The sequence below is a fragment of the Fundulus heteroclitus genome, chromosome 6 (genome assembly GCF_011125445.2).
Source record: "Fundulus heteroclitus isolate FHET01 chromosome 6, MU-UCD_Fhet_4.1, whole genome shotgun sequence".
NCBI classification, from domain to species: Eukaryota; Metazoa; Chordata; class Actinopteri; order Cyprinodontiformes; family Fundulidae; genus Fundulus; species Fundulus heteroclitus.
The window spans coordinates 23,763,242-23,776,701 of NC_046366.1; the positions used below are offsets into that span (position 1 = coordinate 23,763,242).

The following is a 13,460-nucleotide window of genomic DNA, read 5'->3' on the forward strand; positions in this document are numbered from 1 at the left end:
TTTTTCTTGTAATTCCAGTTAGTAAAAAGGTTATCTGTCTAAGAAAGCCCAACCAGGTGCCTTGATTCATTTACTTTGCAGTCATCCTTCAATCTGTGAAAGCATGTGGCGACATTGGAGAGGAACATCTCCTGTTGAACAGGAATAAATGAGCTAAGCATGAGCCCCAATCTTTTGTGACTGGCTGGGGCCTAAGAGGAAGGGAAGTAAACAGAAAAAAACACAAACATAGAACTTTTTTGGAGAAAATAAAACACAAAAAGGAGTTCATGTAAGCAGTGGCTTTGTCGATGGCAACCATCCAGAAAAGAGATACAGCTAAACACAAAAGCACAGGTCAGATCTCTGGGAAAGTAAAATTAAGATAAAAGCAGGAAAAGTCCCATCAGTAACTCCTTCAGAGCATCAGGTCAAGCATATTTCAATATAAGGGAAAAAAAAAGATATAGGGAGCAAACTTAATGCTAATGTTGAATAATTGATAAAGGAAGTGTAGGAGGAAACAGCCAAGTGAGTGGTGCAGTGTAGCACTTACAATAACAAGCTATCAAGCTAATTTATCCATTTTTGTAAAAATTTCAGGTCACTGATATGATGCAAAAAGCACTGTTTGACTTTCTAAAACACAGATTTGAAGGGAGGTAAGTTCTCCTTCAATCCTCTCCTTTTTTTTTATACTCGGTAAAGTTGACTTAAAAAAAAAAACCAACTATGAAATAATGCTTGTTATTTTGTATAATTTACAGAATCACTATCACGAGGGTCACGGCTGACATCTCTTTGGCTAAGCGTTCTATCCTTAACAACCCTGGCAAGAAGGCCTTAATGGACCGGTCCAACACGCGCTCTAATTTAGGTACGTAGTTTATCATCCAGCAGTGCAGCAGACTAATTATCTTGGGGAATTGTCTCTTTTTAATTGAAATGCATGGATACAGGCTCATCTCCAGCAGCATCACTCATGGAAAAGACAACTGAATCAGTTCCAAAATAAGTTCATATAATTGCATTCTTGAACATCTGCCTTCCCTTGTGGCAACCCCCCAGACCACAATTAAAGTCCTAATTCCTTTTTGTTGTTGTTTTGTTTGTTTAACTTATACTGTCTGAATTCAGTCGAAGTTAATGTGTATTTTCTGTTTCATTGCTGTTATACCACAAAATTCACCTTCAATATACTGATTAGCCACAAAGGGAAATCAAACAGGTTCTGAATCCAAGACCTCGGTGTGTGATGATCTATGCTGCTGAGTACATTTGTAGCCAATTGTCTGGCGTTTCTTAATGTGTAAGATGTTTTGGAGAACAATTTTAGAAATCCCTGGTTGAAATTTTCTTTTTTTTTTTAACGTCGAGCTGTTTCAGAAAACCTTAAGAAATTATTGTGATAGATCATCTAACAAAGTCATATGTCAGTCAGGTAAACCAGAGAGTTCACGTGAGCCCTAATTTCCCCCAGCAATATGTTGTGTAGATTCTCTTATGTGATTTTGCTTTTACAGAATGTTTCATGAAAGCTGCTTTCCAACTAATTCCCTATAGCGGATAACTAGCCTGGAGACTCCCTAGATCAGGCTTACTTCAGTTTGAGTGGATTGAGTGGGTTCTTAATCTGACTGTGATCCTCAGAGCTTTGGGGCCTCTGATGCTTTTTCCTGTTTAGTAGCTTTTGGCTTGCCTTAGAGAAGCTAATGACAACCAAAAAGAGAAGGCTTGTTCGCTTCTATTTGGATTCAAGAAATACTTTAAGAAACAACAGTTTTTGGCAGAGTCACCATGGCCTAAAATATATAGCGGACAGACGAAAAGGATGATCTACACCGATCAGGCCTAACATCAGTATTCTGTACTCTGACATATTTCTATCAGAACCAATGTTACCTTACTCAGGAATTTGAGCTACTGCAGTTTATCTGTCACGATTGGACCAGGAAGGAAGTTTCATGTTGTTGAAACCGAATAAATGTCTGTATAAGTGACGGGTCTTCTGTTAGGATAGTCACAACCATTCCCCTTCCTACCCTCTGATCCTTTCTACCCATTTCAATAGAGAAGGAGGCAAAAAGGTTTTAACGAGGGCAGGGATAAGATTTACTTGGTTTTCTCTTGTCTCTCTCATTGCTGTCTCATCCCAGATGCTGCCGGTATGTACGACTGAAAGCACTGGTTCTCCTTGTATATCTGACAGCGCCAACCCCTTCCTGTTCATCCTCTCATTCACCTTGTGTTTGTAACTGCAGCTACCCTTTCACACCCGTCTGCTTTGTTTATAGTACATATACACAGAAGCTGAATTTCATCCCGTAGAGGTTTGAAATGTGTAACTAAAGTGTATTAAAGTGCTTTTGTGTAAGTGGGTTGTGGATACTGTACGTTGTCAGGTAGGACTGAAAGTCGAAGCTCTTTCCTGCTCTCCTTCTAGTGGTCAAGTTTTATTATTACTCCTGCCGTATGTTAAGGAAATATTGACTCATCTAATTTTGTTGCGGGGAAAAAAGATGTTTTCATCTCAATAACAATAACATAATTAAAAGTGTCATGATTTTATTGCAATGCTTTTGGTGAGTGCTGCCTATCGGTCTTATTCTCATTGTGTTTAATGTGTAGAGCTTGTGTTTGACTTTCTAAAACACAGAAAGTCAAACACACATTTTTATATGTTTTTTTTTTAATGTGCCAATTTGTCAACTGTCATTTGGTTTGTTTATTAGCTGTTTACAATTTCAAGTGAATCAGAATTTAATATAATGTATGAATTACTTATAAGCACAGCTTGCAAAGCATTTTTGAGCCCATATATAAGTAAAGCTAAGACATGTGTTGAATTGAGTTGTAATAAATTTTGTTATTGTTTTGTGTCATCTATTTATACTGTAACACTTTTTTTTCAAAATACAAATCTAAAAACTATTATTATTTTCAAAAATGATGAGATAAAATATAAAATCCTGTAGTTTCTCGCTATCGATGGTCTCAATATTTGTGTTGCCGTATTTTCAAGTTTCCAGAGTTCTTTGGCTGCATATTGTAAATGTTTTGTACCTTACATTTACATTAATTTTATAGCCCAGATCCAAGGCGAGGTGGAGCGTATCTTTGAGCTGGCCCGGAGCATGCAGCTCGTGATTCTGGATGCAGACACAATTAATCACCCGATACAGGTGTCCAAGACCTCCCTGGCTCCGATCCTCGTTTATGTCAAGATCTCTTCACCAAAAGTAGGTTTTACCAGCCACCTGTACACTACCTGATAAGATTTATGTTAATCTGTGTTCTATTTTGTACTGCATTTATTTAAAGGAAAACTACATTTACCTACATTCTTCTTATGTGTGTTTTGCAGGTGCTGACGAGACTCATCAAGACAAGAGGGAAGTCTCAAACCAAACATCTTAATGTTCAACTTGTGGCAGCGGACAAGCTGGCCCAGTGTCCGCCGGTGAGTGCCACCAGCTGGACACTGGAAGTAACTGCAACTGCTTTGCTTTGTTCAACGGAGAAATGCAAATCTAGTAATGTTATGTTGTGGTCAAGTTAAATTTTTCTATTTTATTTTGTGTCTTTGTTTATGTGAGCCATAAAGAATTAGGCAGAGACCGATCGCTGTGTCAGCAGACAGTTCAGCTACAGTGTTCAATAAACTTGCTCATGCAAACGATGGCGTTCTGCTGAGCGCTTTGTTAAATCTTAACACTTTCTCTCACTTTTTCTACAGTTTATTGGTAATTTGACTGGTAACATATATATTAGTGGGGTTACAATTAATTCTGTGTAGACAAACGTTACAGAAAATCTGTGGTCCTTCACTAACTTGGCCTTTTGCTTTTGAATTTTAAGGAATGTGACGTCTGGGAACAGAACAGCTCACATGACACTGTCAGGAAGTGAATTACTACTTATTATTAAGAGTGCAAATCAAATTGATAGGAACATCTTAGGTTTGTTAGCGCAATGCAATAGCATAGATGCCCTTTAATACAGTTTTTCAAGCTGTGCCTGCAGAAATTGGCTGTGACCATTGAAAGTTGGCTGCACCAATTGTGTCTATGTGTCTCTGGGGAGTCGGCTGAAATAACTGCAGGCAGTACAATAACAACTTGGTCTCAATCAAGCTATACATTTAGCTTGATTGAGATGCTCTTTTTTTCCTTTTGTATGATTCAGTGAGAAGATGTGTTTCTCAAGGCTACCTCTGTTTTTTTTTATCATCATATTATTGTTATTTTTAGAATATATGATTTATGTTATTAAGTAAAAAAGCACTTTAAATCCTAATTAAGTTGTTTTGTGGTGAAAGAAGTTGCATTAAACATCTTCAGAGCATAACACACATTCACCATGCTCTCCAAAGCATCCCGGTGTCAATATTTTTGATAAATTTTTCTCTTGATTTTGTAATATCTGTAGGAAATGTTTGACGTCATCTTAGATGAGAACCAGCTGACTGATGCCTGTGAGCACATTGCTGATTACCTTGAATCCTACTGGAGAGCAACGCATCCACCAGAGATGGAGCCTGCAAATGCACTTGTAGCACAGCTGGCTGAGAACACACTGCCCGCCACTCCGACAGCAGTACCGGTGCATAAAACACATGAGTTATAGCGTGGAAACAGACTGAAATATATAAAATGCTATTTAAAATCTCCATTTCACCTCATTTCATGTCATTCATGTGGTGTGTACAGATATTCAATTAAATCTAGAAAAACTTTAGATTTTATGTTATCTTTTTGCTTTTTTTTTTGCTTCATCAATATTTGTTCCGGCCAATGCACCTAACATTTTAATGTCATGTCTTTTCATCCTACTATCATGCTAAGTCTAAGAAGAAATGAAATAGGCCACCAACTGGTGAGTGAGAGTTGTTTAAACGCTACTATAGCTCTGTCTTTTTAGTTATGGTAAATGGTAGCCTATGGTAGTTAATAAATTTGATATCTGAAGTTAACAAAACATTTTTAAAAAGTGTGAAATGTAGAAATCAATCACAAGGCAGCACTTCAGAAGATTCCAAAATAGTTCTGACCTTACATTTAGACCAGAGGTGTCCAAAATGCGGCCCGGGAGCCATTTGCAGCCGTCTAAATGATTTTGTGTGGACTATAAGTCAATACTGGCACACATTTGGTGCTGCAGATACAACAATAAACAATACTGGGATAAAATCCTTATTGAGGCCATGCCCTTCACAAATGAATGCAGACAAATTAAAATCAATCTAAAATAGACAGGACAAACTATTTGCCAAAAATTAATTTGTTTAGCATTTTCAATAAATGGGAATAGAATGCCAATTTTGTGGCCCACAACTACTTTCATCTTGACAGTTTCTGCACCTGAGGTGAAAAGTTTGGGACCCTCTGATTTAGATCATCAAACTCAGTTATCAGTGTGTAACACCGCTGACCTCCAAGGCAAATACCAGTAATAGCAGAGTCTTTAGCTTAAATGTGAAATCATGAGGAACATGCTTGTCAAATTAAGGATAAGGAAAATTAGGTAAAATATTGTCTGAGAGCAGTGCCTTGGAGACCTTAAAAACTGGCACCCAATTTAGGTACTTAAACTTGCTGTGGCGAGCCTGTACTTGTACCAAAGTGTAGAATGACTGCTTGTTAGACAAGAAAATGTGTTTATAACAACTATTGTTACTCTGATGTGAACGGATGGGTGTCTCCAAACAACTCTGTACTTTATATTAGCGAGCAGTGGTTGTGTAGATCAGCAGCAGTGAATGGAAGCAGCTGAAAGTCCCAATTTTCTACACATAGTCCTTACCTTACAAGGGTTTAACTATAGTTAAACTATATTTTGTTCTAAAAAAAAAACTATTCAGATTAAATCAAGATTTAAATAGTATTCTAAGCAGAATATTAAAACTTTCCATCTCGTCATATTGAACATTTCTCACCCCTCTCCTTAATGGTGTTTACATTTATCTTTTCACATACTCTCTGTAACTTGGAATTGGGAGTTGTTTAGTTTACTGTGTGACTTGTTAAATAACATTTAGTTGTTCCTTTTTGCTTCCAGGAGGAACAAAAGAGTAAGAAGTCAGCCGCTCCCAAGAGGAAGGGGTCGCATGAGAACCACCCAGACAAGGAGCCCCCATCAGTTCAAGATAAAGAAGATGGAGTTGAGGATGGCCAAAAAAAGGAAGAAGAGGAGCGACTTCAGAGGACAGAACCAAAAAGACCGCAGCACACTCACCACCATCACCACCACCGCCGGATGGAGCACCACAGCCATAACCAGCACAGCCAAACATCTGGTGGTGTGAATGTAAAATCAGGTACAAATTACAGCCAGAGGAATCCAAGAAGACAACTGCCTGAGGAGAGGGAGGACGAGGTGGAGGAAGTGGGGGTGGAGGGGGATGAGGAAGAGATTACACTATAACCACCGGGGCCACAACCATCACCATCACAGTAGCAACCATCACCACCACCACCACCATCATCACCAACGCCATCGTGGCCAGCTACATGACAGAGACGGCTATGAGCAGGAGCACAACGAGCGCAATCGACATCAGAGGCATCACCAGCATATCCCAGCACGGACACGCCACACAGATCTCTATCCTGCATACGATCGTGACATCTCCCACCACCAGGGCAGAGATCGGGACAGAGAAAGACACAAGGACAGAGACAGAGACAGGGATCGAGTGAGAGACAGAGATGCACATCAGTGGCACAAAGATTCTTACTTGGACGAGTGACTTGTTTCTACTTCAGGTTAATGCACAGTTTTTTGCTGCCTGTTTTATAATGCACTTATAGGTGAAACAAAGTCATGTTTGCAGAGCATATTTCCTTTAATCCTGTTTGGTAGTACTCTTTTACTCCTTACAACCTTCTCTGCAGATACACACTACAAGCCTTATACACTTTATCCTCCACAAAATGGATGACATCACAAATTCTACTGACCAACACCCACACAAGTTTAGTTGCTTCTCTTTTTTAATCTTGCCCACATAACAGAGACACACCATTTGCTTGGCAAAAAAAGAAAAGAAAAAATATGTGTCTCCGTTAAATGCCCAAGTAGAGGAAGTATTTCCTATATTCATTAAAATTTCTGTAAATTAAAACAATTGGATTCTAAAGACTATTGCTGTGAATACATAGTTGCTGAGAAAAAATTTCCATCTCCTAAATTTTACTTAAAATGAGAAGAAAAAAAATCTAATGTACAGCAGCCTTTCTTAAAATGAGGACTGAAACTGAGCCTTTGAGGAGTGCCTGACATGTTGCATAATAATTATTTAATCTTCAAATAACGTTTCAAAACACTGTGTAAAATCTAGCCACCTTTGTTTCACCCTTATGAATATCCCTTTCAACCTACAGCTGAATATAAAATTGACATAGAATGTTGACTGTATGATTGCAATCGTTTTAGGTGTTCCTTCAGGCATTAGGAGGGCCTGTAAAAATGTTTCTCTTTCAATCTTCCACTTTTGTGCCTGCTGTGCTTGTGGCTGGAGGTAATATTTGGATTATACAGCTCTTTTTGCATTATTTATCTGGCACAAACCTACTGCAGTTGCTGGGCATGTTCGCACTGTGACATCATCAATGCTATTTGCTTTGTTAATTAGATGCAGAGACAGAGCTTACAGATAGAGCAAATGATTTGCAAACATACTGTATGTACCTAAAAGCTATTTCAGGGCCAGACTGTTGAATAAGGCCATCTGTAGTTATCTTTTAGTCTTGACAGAAAATATACTTTTTTAATCTTAATTTCTACTCTCTACACTTTCTCCAATCTAGACAACATTTGAGCTTAATCTGTTTGTTAACATAGCTGTGTTTGAACAAAACACAACTTTCTTTCTTTTTTACACTTACTGTATCTGGACAACTAAAAGTTATCTTTTTTAATATAATTTGATTGAAAAACACATTTATCTTGTTTTTTTTTTTTTACTTTTATTACCAATTCTTCATATTCATAAAATGTGACAAGCAATACAAATACATTTTACAACTTTACATCTTCTACTTTAGGTTATATGTTAATCAGTTGTCAAAAAAATAAACATCATTTACTCTAAAAAAAAAAAAACTGTCATGTACAGAGTTTGAAAGAATAATGAATTTGAAATAGATGATTATTTATGGAAAAATTTTAGTGTACAAATTTCAACTCTCTATTTTCTGCAGATATTTCCATTTTCACCTTTCGCGTGGACTGGGTTTAACTTGACATCATTTAAGACTTTGCACCACAAAAATTCAACCTCAAGAAAACTAGAAAGACAAACACAGTTTTGTTATATTTACATGTTTAGGAAACCAATTGACGTGTGTTTTTTCCTATTATCATATTTTGTTTATGTTTGCATTTTAAATTGATTGGTCTCTAAAAGTGATTATATTATGCTATGTTATACGTTACAACCCTAATTGTTTTTTATCTGTATGACTAAAAAAAGAAAAGTACAATTTTCAGTTCTGCATTTGGAAATGCTGAAGCCTATCTACTGTCTTGCATTAGGTCTGTTTGAAAGCATGACTAATCTTGTGGTCACATTCAAGTATATGCAGGATAATCTATGCATTTTATTGTAGAAAAACATATTGCTTGAATACAATCTATGCATTTGTATATATCTCATAACTGCCTTGTTTAAATGAATGGAGAGGTTGAGAGCTTGTTACACTACTCTGTAGTGGGTGTGACTGCAATGAGTAAACAAGACTGATTTTCCTTTCAAGATTTATTTTGGTTATATAATTTTGTACAGCATTTCAACATTACTTTGATAGATATGCATTCTATTGTTGAAAATCATTAAAATATAAAATACATTCTCTGTGGCATTTCATTTAAGGATAGCACTTGTGTGACTTTTTACCATCTAAAATCTTTGTTTTACATTTTTTGTAGATTTTATTTATTGTTTACAACAAAGAACAAAATATTTTTGAGCACTTGACTTATTTTCTGTACAGAATTTTCTGTATTAGGAGAATATGTGTATTTAAGATATGTTTGGAGTACCCCCTTCCCTCCCCCAACCAGCATTGCAACATAGTGATAAACAACATTATGAACAAGCATGCATTGGTAAGCCTGAGCTGAGCATTTAATTATTTAATGAGCTTAAATTTAGTTGCCATTTTTTTGCTTATGATTATGCTGCATTAGGTACACATTAGCTCCCAATGGTTTGACATCCTAATGCACTAGCTTAAAAAACACGATACACTCAAGTCAATAAGAACAAAAAGAGGCAGTAGATACAAAGTACATTTTGCAAGAACATTTTAGGCACACTGGTTGCCTACAATAAACCCTAAAATTATACATACTAGTGGCAGATTTAGATTTAAATATTTTTCAATCCACTAAAAAAATAATTCTCAACAAAAACGAAATAAGCATCTATCAAAAGATACTAAAACGATGTAAAATAACTATACGTTTGGAATTAAACTTTTATAAAATTTTTTATAAAAGTGGTACTATTGCTGCATGAAAATGAACGCTAGCTGATGAAAAACAATTTATGAACTTGTACAACCAATGTGTAACTGCTGCAGGATGGATGCAAACTAAAAGGCAAAAATGACTGCTGACATTGAGATTATTGAATGTTTACATAAATGTTTTCTTTTCATACTAACATGCATGTTTTTAAACTATGGGAGGAATCCAGAGCACACATAGATAAGGAAAAGGTCTTACACTGAGACCAGGCAAACTGCAAAGTCTGTGTTCTCTGCTTTAAAAAAGGATAAATCTCCATTTTGGCTAATGTGACCAGTGGGAAATCCTTTCGCTGTCATATTTGTGTCATATATTTTATGCATAATTTCCTACATGCATTTCACCCGTTCAGATTTTTCACATGTCAAATGAATGCAATTGTGCAAAAACAACTAGCCCTGACCAGGGAATGCTTTTTCTTATGATCTAATCTGCATTCTCCACCAGATTTTTACTGTCGACCAAATCCGAACTTTTGTTGCTGAAGAGTGGGTTGTCAAAGGCGCTTAGCCGGGCAGGAGCAGGTATATGGCCAGACTTCTTCAACAGAACAAACACAATGCCTGCCCCCACTGCAATCCCAACGATCAGCAAAACTATTAAAGGGACGCGGCTGCGATCTTGAGACTCTAATGCCACATCTGCAGAGAGCAACAAAACACCATGAGCAACACAATTGTCTGTCTCAAATATTTGCCACATTTACGCCAAAGTATTACTCACCAGGTAATGATAATGGCGTTGGTAGTAACACTGCAGAGAAAATAAGATAATGATAAACATACATAATGTCTACTTATACTGAATATATTGCATGACAAACATATGGAACAAAAAAAATAACATTGGCAAAATTGCTAGGTTAAATGTTATGTGGATACTGTAAAAAAAACAAGCAGATAACCATGGTTTAATGATCAGAAAAGTAGGTTGTGCTCTTTCCAAATCAGTAGACTCCAAATCAGAGAACTTATTCAAAACACTGATGCATTTGTTTCTCTTTCAGTATGTTTACTTGTATTTGCTAAATGGTAGTTATTTTGAGGTCTTTGTTTAATTGCTGTTTGTTTACAAAGCTCCAGTTTGCTCAAACTGCTCTAAGTTAAATTGGTTACAGCTTTTTCAATTTACCAGATTAAGTTGTAGTACCTTAATGCTCCAAGACAAAGACAAATTATGCTAGACCAACAGTGCATTAAAAATAGATTTTAGTTTATTTACTTTAAAATGTTTTAGTTATCTTTCCACTAGCTACTCTTAATAGTGTACTGGCATCTTGGCCCAATTCACTTGACACTGGTGACAACTGGTGTAAGTGAATTAGGTTTTCAGCTATGTCATTCCATGTCAGTGAAATCAAGGTTTGTGATGGTCACTCCATAACATTAACTTTGATCTCCTTAGGCTGGTGTTTTTACTAATTGGGTGGTAATCTTAGGGTCATAGCCCATTCGGTAGAATTACGTGTACCTAAGCTTTTACATCCTGGCTGTCATCTTGTGTCAGTGCTTCAATATAATATTTTTTTTGTCATGACACCTCTCATTTTGTGAAGGGCACCAGTCCTTTTTACAGAAAAACATCCCCAATACATGATACTGTAAGACCCATACTTCCCAGTTGGGTTAAGGTTAGGTGTACCTTTCAAACGTTCCATTTTTTCCACCAAATGTAAATTGATATTATGGCCAAAGCTTTCACTTCATTTTAATCAGACTACGGGACACGTCTCCAAAACAATGAAGGTCTTTGTCCTTCAGTGGATTTTGCAAACTGTAATTTAGATTGTTACTTTGATTTGGAAATATTGGCTTTTTTCTCTTTAAATGGCCTTTTAACCCATGTTTTGACAGAACCCATCTCACTATATGATATATTTTGAACCAAAACGTGTTGATCTCAGGGAAGTAAAACCCGCTCAATTCCTGAACAGTAACATGATTGGATATTGTGATGGTGTCGTTGTGTAATCATTCTAACAGATAAGCTTGGAACCTTCACACATTTGAAAATTGAACCCAAAGATGTACCAGACTTTTAGAAGTCTACAGTCAATTTTGTAATGTTTTGCCTGATTTCTATAGATTGTTCAATGACTTCACATTGCCTTTATATTTTACATTTACAACTATACCCTATTTTAACTCAAATGTTGTTAATGAAGCCTTAAAAACATGTCCCCTTCATGTTTGCTCTCCCACATTTTCTAAAGGTATAGCAGTTTTAGGGTGTGTAGACTTATGGTTTTTATAAGTTAAAAAGAAAAAATGACTCACTGTCTCATTATTACGGTCTCAACAAATACTAATTATTTCCAGCAATGGAGCCTGGCCTAAAACAGGAAAAGGTTTGAAAATAAAAATTTTGGAAATATCCTCAGAGCAAGTTGTATGGAAAATAATACCTGGATCTGACTTTCTAAGATCCCCTAAAGTATCTGTTTCTCACACAATGTTATTGTATCACCAGGCAGAAATAGTGACTCCTTCAAATTGTTCTAAATTGTAGCAAAGGAAATTTATTATGAAATATTTACCTTTTGCTGTTTTACAGATATATGGTCTGTCAGCCGTTTGATAGGAAGTGCGCCACCTCCCATCTAATGCACTTATCAGTCCATAAGTGTTAAAACCAGGTTGGCCTTGATCCCAGTAAGAGTAATCCATCACAGTTCTATCCAACCACATCCACTCCCCTTGAAGAAAAATGCAAATAGAAATGTTTTAAGTGTTTGTATCTTTTTTATTTTTTTTCACTCAAGATTTTCTTTTGGTAATGATCAGGAGTTGAGAAAAACCATTAGCTCCTTGCCTACAATCGAATACAAAAAGGCTACCTTTATGAGTTTTGAAAAGGCCTATCCAGTAAGATGACTGCCTGTCTCGAAATGTTGCAATGTTATTTTTGATGAACTCCTGCTCAAAGGGATCAGCAATACTGGCGAGGGATCCACCTTCACAAAAGAAGTAGTTTAATAGCAGTTTTATACATTTTACCAGAAAATATTTTTGGCAGAAAAGACCTACCATGTGCTACACAGCTGGTAGCTGCTTCCGGCCACTCTTTCACCTCAGAAAAAAATATATAACAAAACCCTCTGAAGGGTTTCCAGGAATAGTGCCGCCATGGGACAACTGGATCTGGGTCTTCCGGACAAACTCCTGGAAAATCGTGTACATCTGCTTTTGGTGGTGTATCTGCAAATGCCAAAGAAAGTAACACAGAAGTTTAGTTACTGCCTCCTCCTGCAACATGTTGATGTCCCTTGGACAAAACACTTAACCCCAAGTTACCTGCCAATCTGAGTATCGCTTTATAAATGTGTGTGCGTTTGTGACAGGGTATCTATGGCCATAGTGTAGAGCGTTTGAGTGGCTATATAAGTAGAAAAGTGCAATAGAAATTCGGATCATCTACAATGACGATATTAACTTCAAAATTTCAAAACAATTTAAATAATAGTTATTTTTTTAAAGAACTAAAATATAATCGTGCATTTTATAGGTAGCTAGAGTCAAACAAATTGGAACAGAATGTGAGGAGGAATATGGTGCAAAATAAATTACAATAAACTGAGTTTGTTTTAATTTACCTGTAGACTTCATGCAAACACTGCTGAGGTTTTTATTGCAGTCACCAGTTTTCCATTTTCCATCCACATCCACAAAGACACAAGTTCCACCTCTGCGTGGTTCATTTTCACCCCAGTGTGTAAATTTAACATGCCAACCTCCGATATATCTGAAATAGTTATTTGTCTGGAAGAAAGATAATAACAAAGATAAAAAATTATATATATATATATATATATATATATATATATATATATATATATATATATATATATATATATATATATATATATATATATATATATATATATAAACTGGGTAGGTGGCTCTCCATTTCTTAAGCTCAGCCTAGGAGCTTGAGGGTTTTTCTTAGGATCT

The 13,460-nt window shown here is 36.3% G+C and overlaps 2 protein-coding genes across 6 annotated transcripts in view; one reads left to right on the forward strand and one right to left on the reverse strand.

Moving 5' to 3' along the window:
• LOC105920248 (voltage-dependent L-type calcium channel subunit beta-4) overlaps positions 1-7,184 on the forward strand; it is a 32,812-nt gene extending 25,628 nt beyond the window's left edge. The window contains 7 exon segments of the mRNA XM_036138374.1: positions 583-641; positions 747-856; positions 3,067-3,218; positions 3,344-3,439; positions 4,408-4,581; positions 6,037-6,377; positions 6,379-7,184. Coding sequence (XP_035994267.1) covers positions 583-641; positions 747-856; positions 3,067-3,218; positions 3,344-3,439; positions 4,408-4,581; positions 6,037-6,377; positions 6,379-6,727 — 1,281 coding nt within the window. The 3' untranslated portion in view covers positions 6,728-7,184.
• LOC110367244 (macrophage mannose receptor 1) overlaps positions 7,049-13,460 on the reverse strand; it is a 30,369-nt gene continuing 23,957 nt past the window's right edge. For all 5 annotated transcript variants that reach the window (XM_036138371.1, XM_036138373.1, XM_036138370.1 and 2 more), the window contains 6 exons: positions 13,103-13,268; positions 12,537-12,707; positions 12,347-12,463; positions 12,047-12,205; positions 10,234-10,263; positions 7,049-10,151 (listed from right to left, as the gene is read on the reverse strand). In XM_036138371.1, coding sequence (XP_035994264.1) covers positions 9,937-10,151; positions 10,234-10,263; positions 12,047-12,205; positions 12,347-12,463; positions 12,537-12,707; positions 13,103-13,268 — 858 coding nt within the window. In that variant the 3' untranslated portion in view covers positions 7,049-9,936. The remainder of the gene's footprint in view (positions 10,152-10,233; positions 10,264-12,046; positions 12,206-12,346; positions 12,464-12,536; positions 12,708-13,102; positions 13,269-13,460) is intronic.